This window comes from Hippoglossus stenolepis, chromosome 2 (assembly GCF_022539355.2).
Source record: "Hippoglossus stenolepis isolate QCI-W04-F060 chromosome 2, HSTE1.2, whole genome shotgun sequence".
In the NCBI taxonomy this organism is placed as follows: Eukaryota; Metazoa; Chordata; class Actinopteri; order Pleuronectiformes; family Pleuronectidae; genus Hippoglossus; species Hippoglossus stenolepis.
The window spans coordinates 12,616,539-12,634,715 of NC_061484.1; the positions used below are offsets into that span (position 1 = coordinate 12,616,539).

At 41.0% G+C, this 18,177-nt stretch overlaps 1 protein-coding gene across 2 annotated transcripts in view; it reads right to left on the bottom strand.

The window, feature by feature from the left end:
- LOC118117698 (protein kinase C alpha type) overlaps window positions 1-18,177 on the bottom strand; it is a 134,796-nt gene that overhangs the window by 24,856 nt on the left and 91,763 nt on the right. The window contains exons 9-14 of one of the 2 annotated variants that reach the window (XM_035170168.2): window positions 15,312-15,341; window positions 13,063-13,206; window positions 12,809-12,982; window positions 11,322-11,413; window positions 10,828-10,890; window positions 10,282-10,420 (exon numbers count right to left, since the gene is read on the bottom strand). In XM_035170168.2, the coding sequence (XP_035026059.1) occupies window positions 10,282-10,420; window positions 10,828-10,890; window positions 11,322-11,413; window positions 12,809-12,982; window positions 13,063-13,206; window positions 15,312-15,341 (642 nt within the window). The remainder of the gene's footprint in view (window positions 1-10,281; window positions 10,421-10,827; window positions 10,891-11,321; window positions 11,414-12,808; window positions 12,983-13,062; window positions 13,207-15,311; window positions 15,342-18,177) is intronic. The other variant, XM_035170178.2, reaches the window with a different exon arrangement.

Sequence of the window (18,177 nt, forward strand, 5' to 3'; positions counted from 1 at the left end):
TGATAGTCATTCATTTAGAGTCTGAATCCTGAATTTTTGGAGAGGTGTTTATTACTACCTAGTGACGTGTGTATATTTGTTTATTACTTCATTTCCATAATGAACAAAAGACCATGAGACCAGGCTGAGAATCAGTGAGATGCAGGAGGAGGAGCAGAGGAAGCGGGTAGAGCAAGTTGTGCGGCAGTACACAGGTAATGCACATTTACATACATATATAAAAAAGAATACAATCAGAAGTGATTTTTCTATGAATCCGCATATGTTTTACTTCTTTGTTTCCATTCCTTTGTTTGCTATTATTATTATTATCTTCTTCTTCTCATTCTCAACAAGCAGAGCTGGAAGCCAGACTGAACGCCTATAATTTAGACGGGCAAAGAAAACAAGTGGACAAAATCCAAAAGGACAGTAGAGGTAACAACAAACCCGTTTACTATTAGTGTCCAGTAAAGTGACTAATCTCACCTCAGGATATGTATTAAACTGAATACTTGAAGTCATTAAGTATTTACGACCTCATTTTTAACAAATAGAGCTGAACACCAGACTGACAGAGCTGACAAATAAACTAGGAGATGCAGATGCAGTAGTGAAGGCTCTGCAGGCGGCTGATCAAGGTAAATTATGGGTTTTTTTGGTGTTTCTAATAAAGAAAAATGAGATGGTGTTATTTGTGGAATTATCTGCGTGTGTCATGTTTTTCTCCTGAATGAAATGAGCAGATCTGGAGGCCAGACTGAACACTGCTGATGTTGAGGCAGAGACACAAGGAGCCCTAGTGGCACAGTTACAGATGGAAATTAAAGGTGCATTAACGCATGAAGAGATTACTGCATTAGCAAGTTTATCAGTGATCTATTTATCACCAGAAGCCTCAAGACCAGGTGGCTGAAATCCAGATTTATCTCCTAGAGTTTGAGTCCAGACTGGAGAGTAGTGAGAGTCTGGAGGGGGAGTGGGCCGCCCGGCTGGGAATCACAGAGACCGAGGTGAAGGGGCTGAAGACTGTTGATCAAGGTAAACAAAGATGGCCCAACACTTGGTAGAAATTCTACTTTAGTTGGAGTATAAAATATTCATATGTAAACTTTCTAATTTGCTGTGTTATCTACTGGGAATTTCTATGAATTTTCCATGAGCTTGATGGTTTGTTAGGTTAGAGCATTTCAAACCACAATTTGAATCCACTGCTTTGTTACAACTGTTTGTGACAAAGGGATGAAAAGATGAAAACATTCACCAAATACTCCCTGACATATCACCAAAACATCATATCACATCTTATAAAATCCTGGGAACTATTTTCTCTAATCTAACCATTAACTTAACTGCACTCATCTTATATTATCATTTCCTTCATTCATATTCGTTACACATCATATTGTGTTTATTTTCCAAATCTCCCCCGGCTCCCAGAGAACTGCAGGTCTGCTGCAGCTCTTAGCTCTTTTAAATCAATGCTGGAAACTTTCCTGTTTGCCACTGCCTTTAACTAATTCCTACAATTACTCATTTCTAACACCGCTCTGTTATTTTCACTCTTTTATTTATTATTCTATTTACTTATTTTCTATTCTGCATTTTACTCCTTTTTAACTTTTAATTTCTTTTTTAAATGCTTCTTCTTTTGTAATGTCTTATGTTGCTTTTACAATTTGCTATGAGGTCTTTTCTATTTTATGTAAAGCACTTGCCTTGTTGTTAAAATGTGCTGTACAAATAAACCAGGAGGGAGGTTTTTAAGGTGATTGAAACACGACTGTATGATGAAATTTAATGACTGAATTCATGGATAATCTTTGTATTTTATTTTCCACTAGAGTTCGAGTCCAGATTAGAAGCCAGCGAGGGCCAGGCTACGGAAATGAACACACGCCTTGGAGTCACTGAAACTAAAGTGGAGGCACTGGAGAGAATAAATAAAGGTCACAATATAGATATTCGATGGTGACTCTATGCAGTGATTTTACTATAAATGTAAAGTCATATATTTTACAAAGTCGCCAAATTCATAGTTAATTCATAGATGGAAAAGACAGAGGCTGAGATGGAGGCGCTTAAAGCAGCTGATCAGGGCAAGCATGTCATTCAGACTGTGTTTAAACTGTGTATTGGACATGTTTCTTTGTGTTTGTTTGTCATGTAGCTGAGCTCAGAGGGATTTTCATTGTGATTAATATGTATTCATGACAGAGCTGGAGGCCAAACTGGAGGCAAGTCAAACTGTGCAAGAGGAGCTGGAGAATAAGGTTGAACAAACAGCTGCAGCAGTGGAAGAGGTGAAGACGACAATGTCCGGAGGTAAATACATTCATACACCATCATTTGACTTTGAAAATATGTAGATGAGATGCTCTTTTAGTAGCTTTAATTAGTTTGTACTCTACTTTCTCTTTAAGGCAATATAACGACTGTGTGTATACATAAAAAACTATTTTAACAATGTCGAATAATGTACTTTTCAACAGATAAGGTGGCTTTCTCAGCTGCTTTGGAAGAGAACCAAATGCACATTGGGCCATTTAACACTGAGACCACTCTCATCTACAAGAAAGTCATCACTAACATTGGTGACAGCTATAATCCCACAACAGGTAATGTCCACGTATTTACTTGCTGAATTAATCTACATAATAAAACACAATACTGGGGAAAATGGCTTTCGATCAACAACATCCTAATCATTTTATAAGAAGATACAAAACTGTTTACATATTACATTACACATTGTATATCTTCCAACTTCACTTTGGTTTTTCTTGCTCTGCCACTACTCTTGTAATGATTTATTTGCATGTTATAACAGTGCTGCGATGCTTCTCATTAAGCCAGTAATCATGTTGACGCTTCATGATCTTTTGGTTCTTCCAAAAAAAAAAAGACTGACCTTCCTCTTCCTTCCTCAAACTTCCCATACAGGATTCTTCACTGCACCGGTCAATGGAGTTTACCACTTCACCTTCTACTCTCACGCTAACGGAGGAAACCCCGGCTTTTTGCTGCTGTACAAGAACGGCGAGGTTGTTGTGGGCACTGCCGAACACGCAACTGCGTCTGACGTCACCGATAACGGATCTAACGGAGTCGTGCTGCTTCTTCAGAAAGGCGACCAGGTTGACGTGCACATGGAAGCCAGGTCCTCGGTCTGGGCAGACAGCGATCGCAACCTCTGCACCTTCACTGGCATTCTGCTCTACAGTATGCCCAGCGACGTGCCCAAAAGCATTCTGTAACTTTACTCGTGCAAACTGAACGAACTGCACACAATCACTCAAATCAAGCAAAGATAAAATATATTTTGTGTAACAAATTACTCTGTTTTAAAGTTATTTGAATAAACTGATGTTTGCAGTCATGTTTGTTTGTGGTTGTGGTATTTACAGTCAGTTTAGAAGAACACGTGCATTAAGCCAAGATTTCAGACTAGAGATTTTACTCAGATGTGTTTATGCTAACGTTGTAACTTTTTTTATTCTCCATAAAAATCGAATTAATTACAAAAAGTCATTCATTGGCCCACAATGTTTCATCAGTATTTTGCTGAGGCTATTCTTCAGAAAACATCAACATCCTGACAAACGTTCAGATGTGTTTTACACACAGCTCACGTATTGTTCTTTCACTGAACGTGCATAAGCTCCTACAGATCATATCAGCATGAAAGAGGATAAGAATGAGGTTGTAACATAGAGTGACAGCCCAATGTTGAAATGAAAAGCACATCCATGCAAAGAGAGTGTTTAAGGCTTTGCATCCAGATTTCTTCACATGAAAGCGAACATAGAGAGGGTGAGACATGCTAAGACTTAATCCCGGGCTTTCCTCAGTTCTTTGGTGAGAAGGCAGGAAGGTGCAGTAGGAAAAAGCCCCTTTCCCTCATCATGGCTCCATGGTTTTAATTAGCTCGTGGGTCAAAGACCCCATGGTGGGAGAACCCTCTGTGTGAAATCTCTGAGCTCGCCTGTTCAGATGCTGCTTCCTGCAGGAATCATGCCGACCTTCGTTCTGACCCGACAGCTGCCAAGCAATTCAGACATGCACTCGGCACTGCCTCTGTTGAAATATTCTAATATGTATGAGAAGGGATACCAAATTCCTTAATGGAATCCTTGTCCTAGTGAACTGAAAGCAGAATAATCTGGGAAAACATAAATAGATGAAAATAAAGTTTTAAAATGAGACGAATCCGATATAATGCAAAACACTATGCTAAGACAACAGCAGTGAGTATAGTTCTGATGTACCCTATCTTTAATGACGAGAGTGTAGTTGTTTATCACTCTACTTATTTTCTAAGATGATACCGTTTTACCCTGTCCGAGTAAACTATTAGCTGGAGCGTCATCGAGGACCTGATGTGGATATTTGTTGCACTGTCACTAAGGACCGACCTCTCAGTCTCTCTCGCAAAATGTACAATAAGGAATTTAAGCATGTGAAGCATGTAAACACATCAGGTCAATATAGCAAGGAGATCTGCAGCGCCATGTCTCACGTCATGGGAATGAAAACAGAGAGGCAGAGAGACAGAAAGAGGCAAAGAGAGAGAGAGTGAGGGAGAGGGGGAAGACGAAGAGAATAATATTAATTAAATAATATATAATATTTATGAGGCAAATTGTGATTTGTGAATATGGCTAATACAAATAACAGGTGAATGATCCTAATGACTTTAGTAATGCCATGTCAATCTGTATCTAGTGCCACTTGCAGGTCAAAGTAATTATCTAATTTGTGGTTCATTTTATAACTTCAAAAACTAACAGCATTCCCCTCAACATCAGCTGTATTTTCTATTTGTGCTTTTAGAGTATGACATCATGCTAGCACATTAAACCTAGACAGTGAACATGGCAAAACTACTAACTTTGTAGCACTAAACAATAAGTCTTGCAGCTGTAGCACACAGCGAGTTAAATTTACTGGTTGCGGCGAGCAGAGGGGACGGGGCAGCGACTCCTTTGTTTTATCTAAACTCAAAGAAATTATACATTCCATTCCATATTCATTCATATTTACTGTTGAACTATATATCACAGCTGTTTAATCATTTTTTGTCATCATTGCTTCTTGTGGATAAAATAAAGAAGGATAGAGAGAGAAGTAAACCTCAGAGGAGGGGAGAGGAGTCAGACTCAGAGAGAGTGAGAGGCAAAAAGAAAGAAAGAGGCAGAAAAAGGCAGAAAGGACAGTTGTAGTTCAGTAAAACGCGACTGTTTGGATCAGTTTCAGGCCATCCTGCAGAGCGCTGTGCTAATGTCACACTGCTGTGACTCGCTGCCCTTGCCACCCATCGCCTGTCTGCAACAACCCCACTGGACATCTACAGGCACGCTGACCTTTGTGTTCTCGACTCGCACGTTAAGTCTAGACGTTCGGCTTTCTACTTGTTCATTATGCACCTGCATGTTTGTTTGCTTTGTTGTTTTGCATGAGGCGGATAAATACATGACGTGTTCCTTTGTCCTAGCAGGTTGGACGGAAAATAGACTAGTGTGACCTGTGCCTGACATTCCCTGCTCTCATCCCTTATTGTATGAAAGCCTCTGGTCACTGGAGCTCTGTTGATTCCCTGCTGTACAAGTGTGTGTGTGTGTGTGTGTGTGTGTGTGTGTGTGTGTGTGTGTGTGTGTGTGTGCGTGCGTGTTGTGTGTTTATGTTTGGTTACATTTAAGTTAATACATGTATGATTCTGAATATCTTTGCTCTATAATACCATTGTTCAGCCACATGATGTTTCGTATGCCTGTGTGAGCATCCCAGTGTTTATTTAGGTACGTGTGTGTGTGTGTGTGTGTGTGTGTGTGTGTGTGTGTGTGTGTGTGTGTGTGTGTGTGTGTGTGTGTGGTGCGTGTGTGTGTCCGTGCGTGCGTGCGTGCGTGCGTGCGTGCGTGCGTGCATGGGCACTTCTGCAGACATCTCTCTCCCATTAGATTTAATGCTTCATGACAGTTCTGGATCAGACTGCAAGCTATTAAAGGCTACTCTCCTCACTGCACACACACACACAAAAAACGCACACACTTGTGACACACACAAGCACTAACCTGTGCTCCTATAACCCTCATCCTCCATATGGAAAAAGATATGTGTGCAAAAACGCAAAACCCCCGCCCTAACAACCACCACTGTTCCAGGGTGCAACGTGAACATCCGTCTTGCTTGTTGTTATCAGACTCCTCTGGGGAATGTGTGTGTGCTGTGGAGCAGAAACAGTGGGCATCAGGCCATGCCTCAGTGGTCTGTTTCTGAAGGCATTTCTCAGTACAGTATGCTGTGGTTGGTTTCATTCACTAATGACATTAATGAGCAGCTTTGGGGTTTACATGAACATCCTACGATGCAAGCAGCACAGTAGATAAACACCTTTTCATATGTGATGGTGGCAACTAGCAATTTAGCATCTTTAGCCGCTTCGTGAAGTTGGGAGAGCGTATGAGTGAAAGATTACAGACAGAATGGTCAAAATAAATACAGATGTGGCAAACATATCTATATATTTGCTATTGAGGTCCATTACAAATAGCAATATAGGAGAGGAGAGGAGATAAACTGGCATTATATAGTTTATATCGCATGCCTGACTTATTAATACTCTTGCCTTCAGTATCACTGTCATCCTCTGTCTCATTTGCTGCTTCCTTCTCACTCCCTCTTTTTCACCTCCTCCTTCCCCCCTGACTTCTTCTCACTTACGTCTCTTTCCCGCAGATAAGGTGATTTTGTGAGACTACTAATAGCTCTGGTCTGGAAACATTGGTTTGAGAGCTCAGTAGTTGGTGTTTAAAGAGTGTAATTGGAGCTGCCACTGCATGTGGGATGTGTGCAGATGGCAGGTTCGTGATCACTCGGGTTGTTTCTATTCCTAGTCCTTAAACTTTCTGAGGAATAAATCATTATTCAGCAACATAACTGGAACTATGGTACACCTCTGCATCCTAAAAGAATAGTGCATAATGTTGTCGCCTCAAGCTAAATAATTGGGTCTGATTATAAATGAGCAAAGTATCTCTAAAGTTATGACACTGTGAGAACTTAAGGTTTTTCTTTGAAATAAACTAATTCCTCTCAACTGAGCAAATAAAACAGAGACAATTTATGTCCCACTCTTCTAAATATTGACGCTGGTTGTGATAGTCTAGCCTCTAAGTTTATTAAACGTTATAAGTACCGCTCCTGTATTATCACACACTAACACACTCTGGAGGAACAACATCAAAACATCAAAATAAAAGATCTCAAATAGTGCTGAATCAAGCAGCTAAAAAACTATAAAGACGCCGCCCTGTTTCTCTATCCCCCTGCGTTGCGTTAAACACGTCCCCTGCAGGTGTCATATCTTCATAAGGTATCTACAGGATCTGCAGGACGGTGTCATTTGTCAACACTTCCCCTGGCCTTCTATTGGTTGTGGAAATGTGACGGACTTGTTGCAAAAAAGATCCAATCGCAGAAGAAAAACACGAGAGCAGAGAATAAACCCAGAAGCAGACGCCTCACACGTCGACAGAAGCAGCCTGAGCATGAAAAAAAAAAGTGAGGGCTATTTGATTGTGAGCGCAGGGTTTTTAGTGAAAGCATTAAAAATAAAATAAAAAACAAACACACAACAGGACACCAGCAGTCAATGTAGTCGCCGGTCGACAGCAGTAATTGTAAAAATCTGAATCATTCTGACGTGTGTGGACTCCCAAAGGGACCAAGTAAGACAAAGAAGGAAATGCCCAGTGCCAGACAGCTTAATGAGCTCTAATGCTCTCCAGAAATGCTGCACAGAGTCATCATCAGGCATTTATTTGCTTCTTCCCTTCAGTGCTCACTCACACATATCAGAGTCTGCTCTTTTCCTCTTTTCCTAAAACCGTATTACCCTTCTCTTCTTCTATTTGCTCCCTTCTTTCTCTCTGTGTCCAAGTCAGTGAGGTGTAAATTCACATTAGTGTGAGTATTCTTCCCAGACAGGAGCTACCAATGACTGGCTATATAGGTCAGAGTAAACAAAACGAAAACTGTGTGCCATCGCGAGTGTGTGTATGTGTGTGTGTGCTGCCAACCAGGAGACCCTCTCACCCACCAACACAGCAATGTTGCAGACGTGACCTCACATAGCAGCTCATATAAACACAAACATGCACTAAATTGTATGAGAGCTTTCCTGATTCAGAGTGGCAGGTACTCCCCCATCCTGCCGCCATGACTAAACCAGAGATGTTACGATTGCATTTTTCCGCATAGAGATACAGATACTGGGACTTCGCATATCGGGCCGATACAGAGTACCGACCCGAGAGACAACTTACAGTGTATAACGTATTCTAACAGCTGTATGCTACTAACCCACTTGCTAACATTTTTTTTTGCTGTCTCTGGTTTACGCTAAACTACCGCAAAGTAGTTCTTTCACCGTTGGCATTACAGCGCAACTGCCATTTTGGAGCGGGAAAGAAGAACTGCTTTCCAGGAAAAATTGCAGGATTATCTTTGTGAATCTAATATACTTTAAAGACGTGGTTGTCAGATCAGTACACAGATTTGCGTATTGGCCAGTGCACGATCCGGCATTTCCGGCAGAATCGGAGGTATTTCCGATGCTGGTATCTGTATCTGAACATCTCTAGAATAAACCCTGGTGTCTACATAGGTGGTTCTCTTTGGAAAATCAAAAACCTCATTCATTTTTCCTCCCACTAACCTTTAACCCAAATGATGAAGTTTTAAAATGGCCAAATCTGACCAAAATCTAACAAAGTTTCATTGAGACGTCACTCATCCTATGAATGTAACTTTAGGATGAATAGATAAATGAAATGCAACCCAATGTAGAACACTGGATCTAATTACTGACATCAACGTCTCACTTCAGCTTTGAGATAAAAAGAAACAAGCTTCTTAAAATCTTCGTGAAAAACAAGGTAAACGAATGTCCCATCTGCTGTAGCTGCTTATAAGTGAATATTCAATAAATGAAAATGACTATTAGAAGAACACACACAAGTCAATTAAATGAAGCATGTGAGGTCAAATTCAGCTGGTCAAATAATTAATAGTACAACCTTCTGTCAAGTGTAATTTGAGGAACACTGTCCCTGGATTATCTCTGAAAATGTCAAAACTTTGAGCCCATTTTCTAAGGTCAGCCTGCACTTGGGAGTGTTTTCGAGGGTGTGCATGTGTGTACAAGTGTGCGCACGACTGGGTTAGTCCACTGAAAACCTGTACTCGTATAGATACGCTAGATATATCTGTGTGTGCAGAACCCTGTGCATGTGATGCATCATGCATGTGACCGTGGGCCATCATGTATGTGTGATCGAGCCTAAAGTGTGTGACATGAAATGTGCGTCCTGCCTATGAGAGGAATAGCTGCTCTTCCTCCTGCTGTGTCATTGCCTGGCTGGTGCATTAATGTCAGTCTGACTCTGAACGGTCACAGCATGTTAGCACATGAATTAACCTTCCAGTCCGTCAGAGAGGGTTTCAGAGAGAATCGATAACGTGGCCAGAGAGTGGCACTAACTAAAATAACTGCATATGAAGTGCTGCAAATTGCTGCATCTGACTTATAATGTTTCTATTTTTGGTCAATTAAGAGACGGACTGATAATCAGAGGAAGAGACACAGAAATGGAACTGAATTCTAGATCCACAGCCAAGTTTTCAGATCTCCTGAATCACGGGCAGTGCCAATGTGAAGTCACTTCCATTTAGCTTAAGCTTCGATGTAATTACAGGACCAATGTGTTTAGGCAGGTCAACTGGCAGATATGGAATATAATATTGACAATAATTGTTATTATTCAAGTTTAGTTTCCATTAAAATGGGGCCTTTGCCACCCAGCAAAATCTGATAAGAAGCCTCACTGTGATGTACAGAGAGCCCAGCTCAAATGTTTGGCTTGAGTTTGGACAACAGAAACACTGGGTGTCTCTCTCTGTGACTGGGATGCTCACATCATCAGAAGGCTAGCGTCCATGTGAGTGTGACCTTGTAAATGTGTGTGTGTGGGTTTGTGTGTATGTGTGTGCATGTGTCCTGAGGCTGTGACCTTTATCTGGAGCACAAGGGTGACACAAGCTCAGACCAGACAGTGACAGCAATGACGTCATGCATCTAAACATGCACCACAGACACACACACACACACACACACACACACACACACACACACACACACACACACACACACACACACACACACACACACACACACACACACACACACACACACACACGCACGCACACACACACACACACCTCCCCGTGTTGAGCCTCGCTTACCTCTGGGGCTATGTAGTCTGGAGTGCCGCAGAAGGTGCGCGTAGTCACTCCCTCTGAAATCTTCTCTTTGCACATGCCAAAGTCTGCGATCTTAATGTGTCCCTCACAGTCCAGCATCACATTGTCCAACTTCAGATCCCTGGGGAAGTACACTTTTATTTCAAAAGTATTTTCAGTCTGCTTTCAGTAACTACCTAGTACGAAAAACCCTGCTGCTGCTGCTGCTGCTGGGTATTTTCATCAAAACAAAAACCAAAGAAAGATAATTCACTGCAGGGTGGCCAACTGCAGCAATGGTATAAGTTGCAGGAAAAACAGACATTTGATACATCACCAAATTTCTAATTATGACTTTAAATGTAGCCAACGAGTTTGAAGAACAAACAAGAGATGGCATTCCCCTCTCCCACCAAGCAGGGAAGAAGAAGAATGAAGCAGGATGTGTTATATAGAGTAGGTGGTGGTAATGCACCTTGACAGTGTTTGCCACCTGAAGAAGAACACCAACAAAATGCTTTGTAGCTGTGTAAACTAGTTGATAGTCACCTGTAGATAATTCCTTTATTGTGCAGGAAGAAGAGACCAGCAGCGATCTCTGCTGCATAGAACCTGCAATAACAACCACACATGTACAGAGTCTCATCAACAAGGAAAATCAACTATGACAATACTTAATGAAAGAATTTCTATAATTGATAAATAATTCCAACACATCCATACCTTAAATCTTTACATGTCTCACTCAAGGTTTTTACTAATCTAAGGGTGCAATCATAATTTTCTATACAATTTACACTGAAAAGATTCTGTTTACATTGTATATGTGTTGTATTCATTAATTTTGTAATAACGTGTGTGTATATGATATTCCCCTTTTTTCTACTGCAACATGGTCAATTTCTCCACAGTGGGACTAATAAAGAACAATGTTATGTCAGTTACATTATGCTGTGTTATCTTATCTTATCTTATCTTACAAGTTTGTTAAGAGGCTGAGATCGAAACTAAAATGACAATGATGTTAAACTGGAATGTCTTACACTGCCTGAGGTTCCTTGAACTTCCCCACTTGTTGGATGTGGTACATGAGGTCTCCCCCATTCACATACTCCATGACAAAGTAGAGACGATCCTGTGGTCATTCAGAGAGAGAAACCAGGGAGAGATGCAGATTTAGAGAAAATATGAAACATTATATGATTTAACCCTAAACAGCAAGTCCCACAAAGCCATTTGTCTTTGCTGTCAAAGCTCCGCAGCAGAACGATGCGGCCTAGTGTTACAGTCTCCCCGAGCCCTGCTGTCTGAGTCGATCTGAGTTGTTGCTACTCTTTCCATGACAAGGTGACCTAAAAAGACCACAACAAAGCGATTCATGGGAAAAAAAGAAAACACTCAACACAGACATCTGTCAGGAAATATTCCCTTTATCTTCTTGAACAGCGGTGGTCCCCCGCAGCCCATGTCAAGATTGGCCCCACCCTCGTGTGGCTGTGTTTGATGGTACCACACTAGTCGGGCAGAAAAACAACAAACTGGCCCACAACAGACCCACAACAGACCCACACTGTTGGCAAAGCTGGGCCGTCCACCTGGAGAGTCACTACCCACAGCTCAGTAGATAAGACACATCTTCTCTACACTTCTCACATTAAAACTCTACTCTTCTATCCCATTCATAAAAAAAATATAATATGGCCTGGATGTTAATTTTGCCTCTCGCCCACTGTCAACTGGGATTGGCTCCACCCCTCCACAACCCTCAAATGATAAGCAGTATATAGATATACCTTGGATGACAGTATCTCAGCACAAGAGCTCTGGCCGAAAAAACCTGAGCACGATGGATCCTACTTCCAATATCGTTCGTGAAAAGTTCTGGTGATGACTTGTGTTTTTCCTCTCAAAATGTTTGCAGCTTATCAGATTTTAAATTGTCTTTGGGCCCAGGAGCCGAAAAACATGTTTTGTGAGGTCAACCTTGAGTCCAACTGAACGTTTGCACCAAATTTGAAGAATGGGATGGACGGACAGATGGACAGGCAACCAGAAACCGCCAGCAACAGCCGGTGGCCGGAGGCATTATGTTTTCATAAAAAAGTAAATTGTGTGTGTGTGTGTGTGTGTGTGTGTGTGTGTGTGTGTGTGTGTGTGTGATGGCGTGTGCTTCAAAACATGCCTGTATGTGTGTGTGTGCACTTGTATGTACGCGAGCACGTCCCTCCACTTGTAGAGAACATGCTCTCAGGTTGTGTGGTCTGGCTTAGGTATGACTCAAAGTCAATGCAAGTGCATACACACACACACACACACACACACAGACAAACAAACCTCAGCCTTTTAATTTGGGTTTGTTTGTCTCCTCTTTTCTTTTTTTCTTTATTGTACTGCTCATACACGTCCTCTACTGCTCTCTTCATCACTTGATGAGTAATATGTTTTGCTAAAAGCCCCTACGTGAATTAATTTGACCTGAGCTGAGCTGGGGTGACCTGTCCTGGTGTGTGTCCAGGAGCACTTTACCTACCACAGTCTGGAAGCACGAGTGCAGCTGTGTGAGGAAGGGCGGCTTGTCCTGTTGGGCCAGAACTCTCTTCTCCACCATGGTACATTCCACGTCGTCGTCCTGGATCACCACGTCCTTCTTCAGGATCTTGACGGCGTACAGCTCTTCACTGGCCTTCATCTCTGCCAGCATGACCTTCAGGGAAACAGAGATATCGGTCAGAGACGTCTTGCTACCAGTGACACTGAGAGCTGATGTCAGTTCAGATGCCTCACCTTGCCAAAGCTGCCCTTCCCCAGCACAGCCAGGAAGGAGAAGTCGTCGAGTTTGACGTGGTCCAGGCTGTTGAACGGCAGCTGGCCGGAGTTGGTGTCGTCCGTCTCGTCAATCATCTTCTTACCTGGGCCTAGTTTGGCTTTCTGCACTCAGGGCACAGAAGATGAGGCTTGTGAGAAACATACAGCTTAAAGGTCACACACATAGAGAGTAAAGCTGCAGTGTGAAGTTGATTCGAGAATGTAGAGCTTATTTTCAAAGTTATCAGATTGCAAAGATGCAGAAGCAACTGTTGAAAGTATCTTCATGTTGGACTTTCCTTGTTTTGTAATGAGTTATATTTCCAGACCAAACCCTCTAATTTCATTTGTTGCTTTTTTAAACCAATTACTAATGATCAATGAATTATACTAAGTATAATACAACTACATATTAAAGATCTTTTAACTTCATTCCTAAAATGACACTTTGGGTCATTTTTCTCTCACACACACATTGTTTATTTGCTCACTCACAGCCATGGTGTAACATGATAAGCATTCAAAATGAAGAGGGTGGAATGAAACTACAGTGAGATGTGATCAAATAAATGACTCACCACACTGACACACACACACTCAATTAAATAAAATGTACTAAACAAGAGGATATGTTACGTTTTATTTATGACTGCGATTTTGTTATGGTATTGACCAATAAATAGCTGGAGCTGTGACCCAGTCATCATAAACATTCATTAAAATGTATAACAACCTCAGGATTGGCTCTTAATGTCAGCTTAAGGGAGGAACTTTTAATGGTGACGGATGTTTAAACCAAGTAAAAGCCTCAAACCCTTTTCCCATTTTGATTTAAAGACCTGGAGAGATACGACATGAGAGGACATACTTTAATAACCTTACAATAAAAACATGAGGCAAAAACTGCTGAACTACATGTCAAATTATATTTTATGTTTCAAATGATTTTTATATTATCTATTTATATACATTGCACTGCACCAGACTCAAGTATCTTTGTTGTCTGCAGTGAAAGATGTATATTATGTAAATATTCTCTGTATTTTTGTTTAACTTAATCAAAATATTATTTCATTCAAATGTATACATTCAAATGTATGTGTTCTCTTGTCTCCCTCATTTTAACTATCTGATGCTGTAACAAGTGACTTTCTCCAGCAGGAATCAATAAATCTTCACTAACTTAACCTATTTTGTCTATCAAAGCTATTCCTATTGTTGTAATTAGGCTACATGGAACTGCACTAACTAGGAGATATTTGTGTGGCTGCAAGTAAAAGAAAGGATGCCACCTAGTGGCACATTTGCAAATATGGAAAATGATTCTCTTGTTCTATGTTTTTCCCTAATGCCAAGCTCATGCTTAATCTCTGACAGGGCAAGATGCGTCCAGAAGCTTGCTAGAAAACTGCAGAGCATTATGCTGAAAAATGTACAACTTTGCCAGCAGTCTGAATTATAAACAACAGTCACATATGACACAACTTTCTGCACTTTGCTGTCTTTCTGCAAAAAACCCACACCACGCTGTCACACTAAGCCAAGGGCACAAACAGAGACATCACCTACCTCTACATGTCACAAAGAAAGATCAATGCTCAGCTGCAGCAAGAATTTTAACTAACCTACGTTAAATTATCCATGTTTCTTACCTGGATATAGAGGATCATAATCTACATCAGTGTAGGAAGGGGGAAGTCATGAATTACCCTTATGAGCTTCCTGCACCTTCAACAGCCAGAGGTCACTTATATATCAACGAAGGATCACTAACAACTACACTACGTAGTGACAAAGATCCATAAAAGAAAACTAATGTGTGGTAAGAAAAAGGTTTCTAAACCTTTTCCTGTGATCCTCAGGAATAGAAAACAGGATATAATTGTTGTTTCCTAGCAACTGACTAATACGACAACTCTTTATCAGGTTTCACCTTCATGGATCACTTCAACACTCAGTTTATGCCCAGTTTAGACTATTTCATAACAATCCTAGATTAAATGAGGACATTTAACTTCAGACAACCAAATGCTGAGCAGCTTTAGTTTGGTTAATGGCGCCTTAGTCTGCTCCTAATCTGGGAGAGCAGCAGCAAAAACTCAAAGCAGAGCAGACCGCACCAGACCACAGCACACCTGTGAGCTTTTAGCCAGTGAAAAGAGCCTGGCTGAGCTGAGCCGAGCCGAGCCGAGCGAGCAGCAGCCTTACTTCCTTCCTGTCAGACGCACCTGATCAGAGTCTTCCCAATCTGCTTTGTCCTGAAACCACAGGGAGAAGGGAGCCAGAGGATCTGACTCACTTAGTACACAAGAGTACAGGCAGCTGGTTTATATACGCAGAGATGAGGAGGGTAATAGGAGTATATAGCTTGTACACACAGACCAAAAGAAAACTGTGGCTGTCAGTCCAGTAGAAGTTTTCAGTGCTGCCATTATAAGAGTCACTGTGACAATATAGTTAAGTTCAGTGAGGCAGAGAAATAGAACACAGAACATTTAATAAACTATTTTTTGCTCTTAAAAAGCAAGAATCCCAAATCAGACATCATCATCAATGTGTAAATAATTACTTTATATTACCAAAACATAGAAAAAGTTAATGCAACAGAAAATCATAATGAGTAAAGTTGGAAAATATTACTGATTATGGCCTTGCATATTACACACAGACACACACACGCAAACATACAAACACAAACGTCCTCACGACAATGGTATCAAACACAACCATAGAAAGACAAGAGAACCCACACAACACACACAGACACACGGAAATAACAGGGCTCCTCATTATTTTGGACATGTTTCAGTTCAATGCTGACATCTAGTGGTCATTATTGGTTGTGTTACCCTTTATACTACGTGTGGACTACATATGCAGTTCATTCCTTCCTGGTGTGAAGATAAACGTGATGTTTGCAGGTAGATGAAGAAACTATGACACACAATGCTGAGGTGTTGTGTATCATAGTTTCGACGATAAGCACACAACATGTAGACAGGCAGAACCCACAGACAACACACACAGAAGCCACTGTGAGCGTTACAGCGTCAGGATTTACTAACAACCCTCTGACAAACTCTGAGGAACAGGAAGCAGTGAAGACAAAGAAATGTACTCTCACTTGATTCAAATATACACGATATTCATCAATGTGCCACATGCTCCATGTACTGTACATGTAAGGTGAACAAATTCGGTTTAAACAAATCCACTTGTGCTTAAATTTTCATTCAAATTTCCCCGTAATGTGAGTTATTCCAAGTTTATTGATTAATTAGACTAATATCAGTTTGCTCTATTCTTTCCTTATTCTTATTTATTTTTCATTTCTTTTATGGGTACAAAACTCACATCCAGAAGTAAATTGTTAGTAAATTGGATCGATTTGCAGTAGTTTAGAACCACGTGCAAATGATCAGACATGTGGAGCAGTGAGGGAACGTGTTGACCACAACAAGAGGAGAGAAGAGAAGAGAAAAGAGGAGACGAGGGGAGAGGAGAGGGAGAGGAGAGGAGAGAGGCTACCTTTAGATTAAAGTTAATCTGGCAGTCCTGAGGGCAGGGGGAGAGGAACAGAGAAACTCTTGCATTAAATATGAACTGGTGACACAGGATGAAGAAGCATTTGGACAGTATAGGTCTCACCAAGCACAAAGGAGGGAGCAGGAGGCTAAGGGGGAAAAAGGGAGAGAACCACAGGCGGTTTATGACGAGGAAAAGGACAAAGAAGAGAGAGGTTCTCCAGGTCGCACAGCATCCAAACAAGATCATTAAGACAAGTAGACGGCACATTTTGGACCTGAGAGACCACAAAAGAATTGCCTTTATTGTAGCTTTACCAAGCAGTATTGCTAATGGGGTCATGCTTTCTAAGGTAATAAGAATTAGTTTTTAGTTCCAGCTTTAACCAAATGTACTGATTTATGTCTGCAAAATAACTGCAAACTTGAGAATGAGACCGCATGAAAAATACTGCAAAGAGAAAAGTGCATCCACCAACACCACCTAGTGTGACTGTGTACTTTCACATTAAAACTAAGAGCTCTTGAATGTACAGTAGTTGGTGTGTGTGTGTGTGTGTTCAGGGTGAGGGATCACCTTTTGAACCCTGACACACACAAAGCACCAACACCTTGACCGTGATGCTTCGTGCATCTCATTCAGGTGAACGTACCTTGTGTGTTACCATGACAACCTCATACAGACAGAGGTCAGAGAATCTACTCTTATGTTCTAAGACCTAGAACGACCTTCATCAGCAAATGGAAGAAAAAGGAATTGAACTTCAAAACCTGGCTGGTCGTCCTTGTATGACATATTTGCCGTATTTTCTGAAAAAAAAGGGCTTTGAAAGCTCATAAGAAAAGGTTTGACATACTGCTTTGATAGGCTGAAATATTAAAATCTCTGCGAAAATTATTCTGTGTTATTTTGTTGTGTTAACGCCCACTTTACAGAGATCTGACGGACATTCGAGAGCCTGAGAATCACATGACTTTTGGCAGAGGTCCTGCAGTTCTGATCTGAAACTCCAAAAGGGGTATTTGCTCCTGACCTATTATTTGCTCTCCGCTGAAGTACTGTTCAATCATATGCTGTACACTGTGTGATGTGGGATTGACAGACGTAGGGATGATTCCTATCCCATACTCTTGTAGCTGCTGCTTGGCAAACAACCCAAAACTTAAATGGACATATTTATTCAAAAAGCTTATTGATAATGGCAGTGGGTTTAAACATATTTACAGCTATTATAGGGATTGTACATAAATAAAATCCCTTTCAGGCTTTAATAAATTCAGAGAATTGGATGTTGAAAAAATAGGAACACAATTATTACACAATTATTCTAACAGCTTTAATCACTTAAACAATAAATGATCTACAAATTAATTTTGGCTCTCATTTCCCAGCATGACCTTCAATTTGTTCTACTTCTACCCACAACTCTCCAGTATGTGCAGCAGAGATGTGGTAGAAAATAAGGTTCGACAGTCTCCTCCAGAGCACAGGGCTCCCACTGAGCGTCTGAACAATACGAGACACAATCAGAGGGCCACAAAGAACACTGATTGGCTCTCAGCAGGCCAG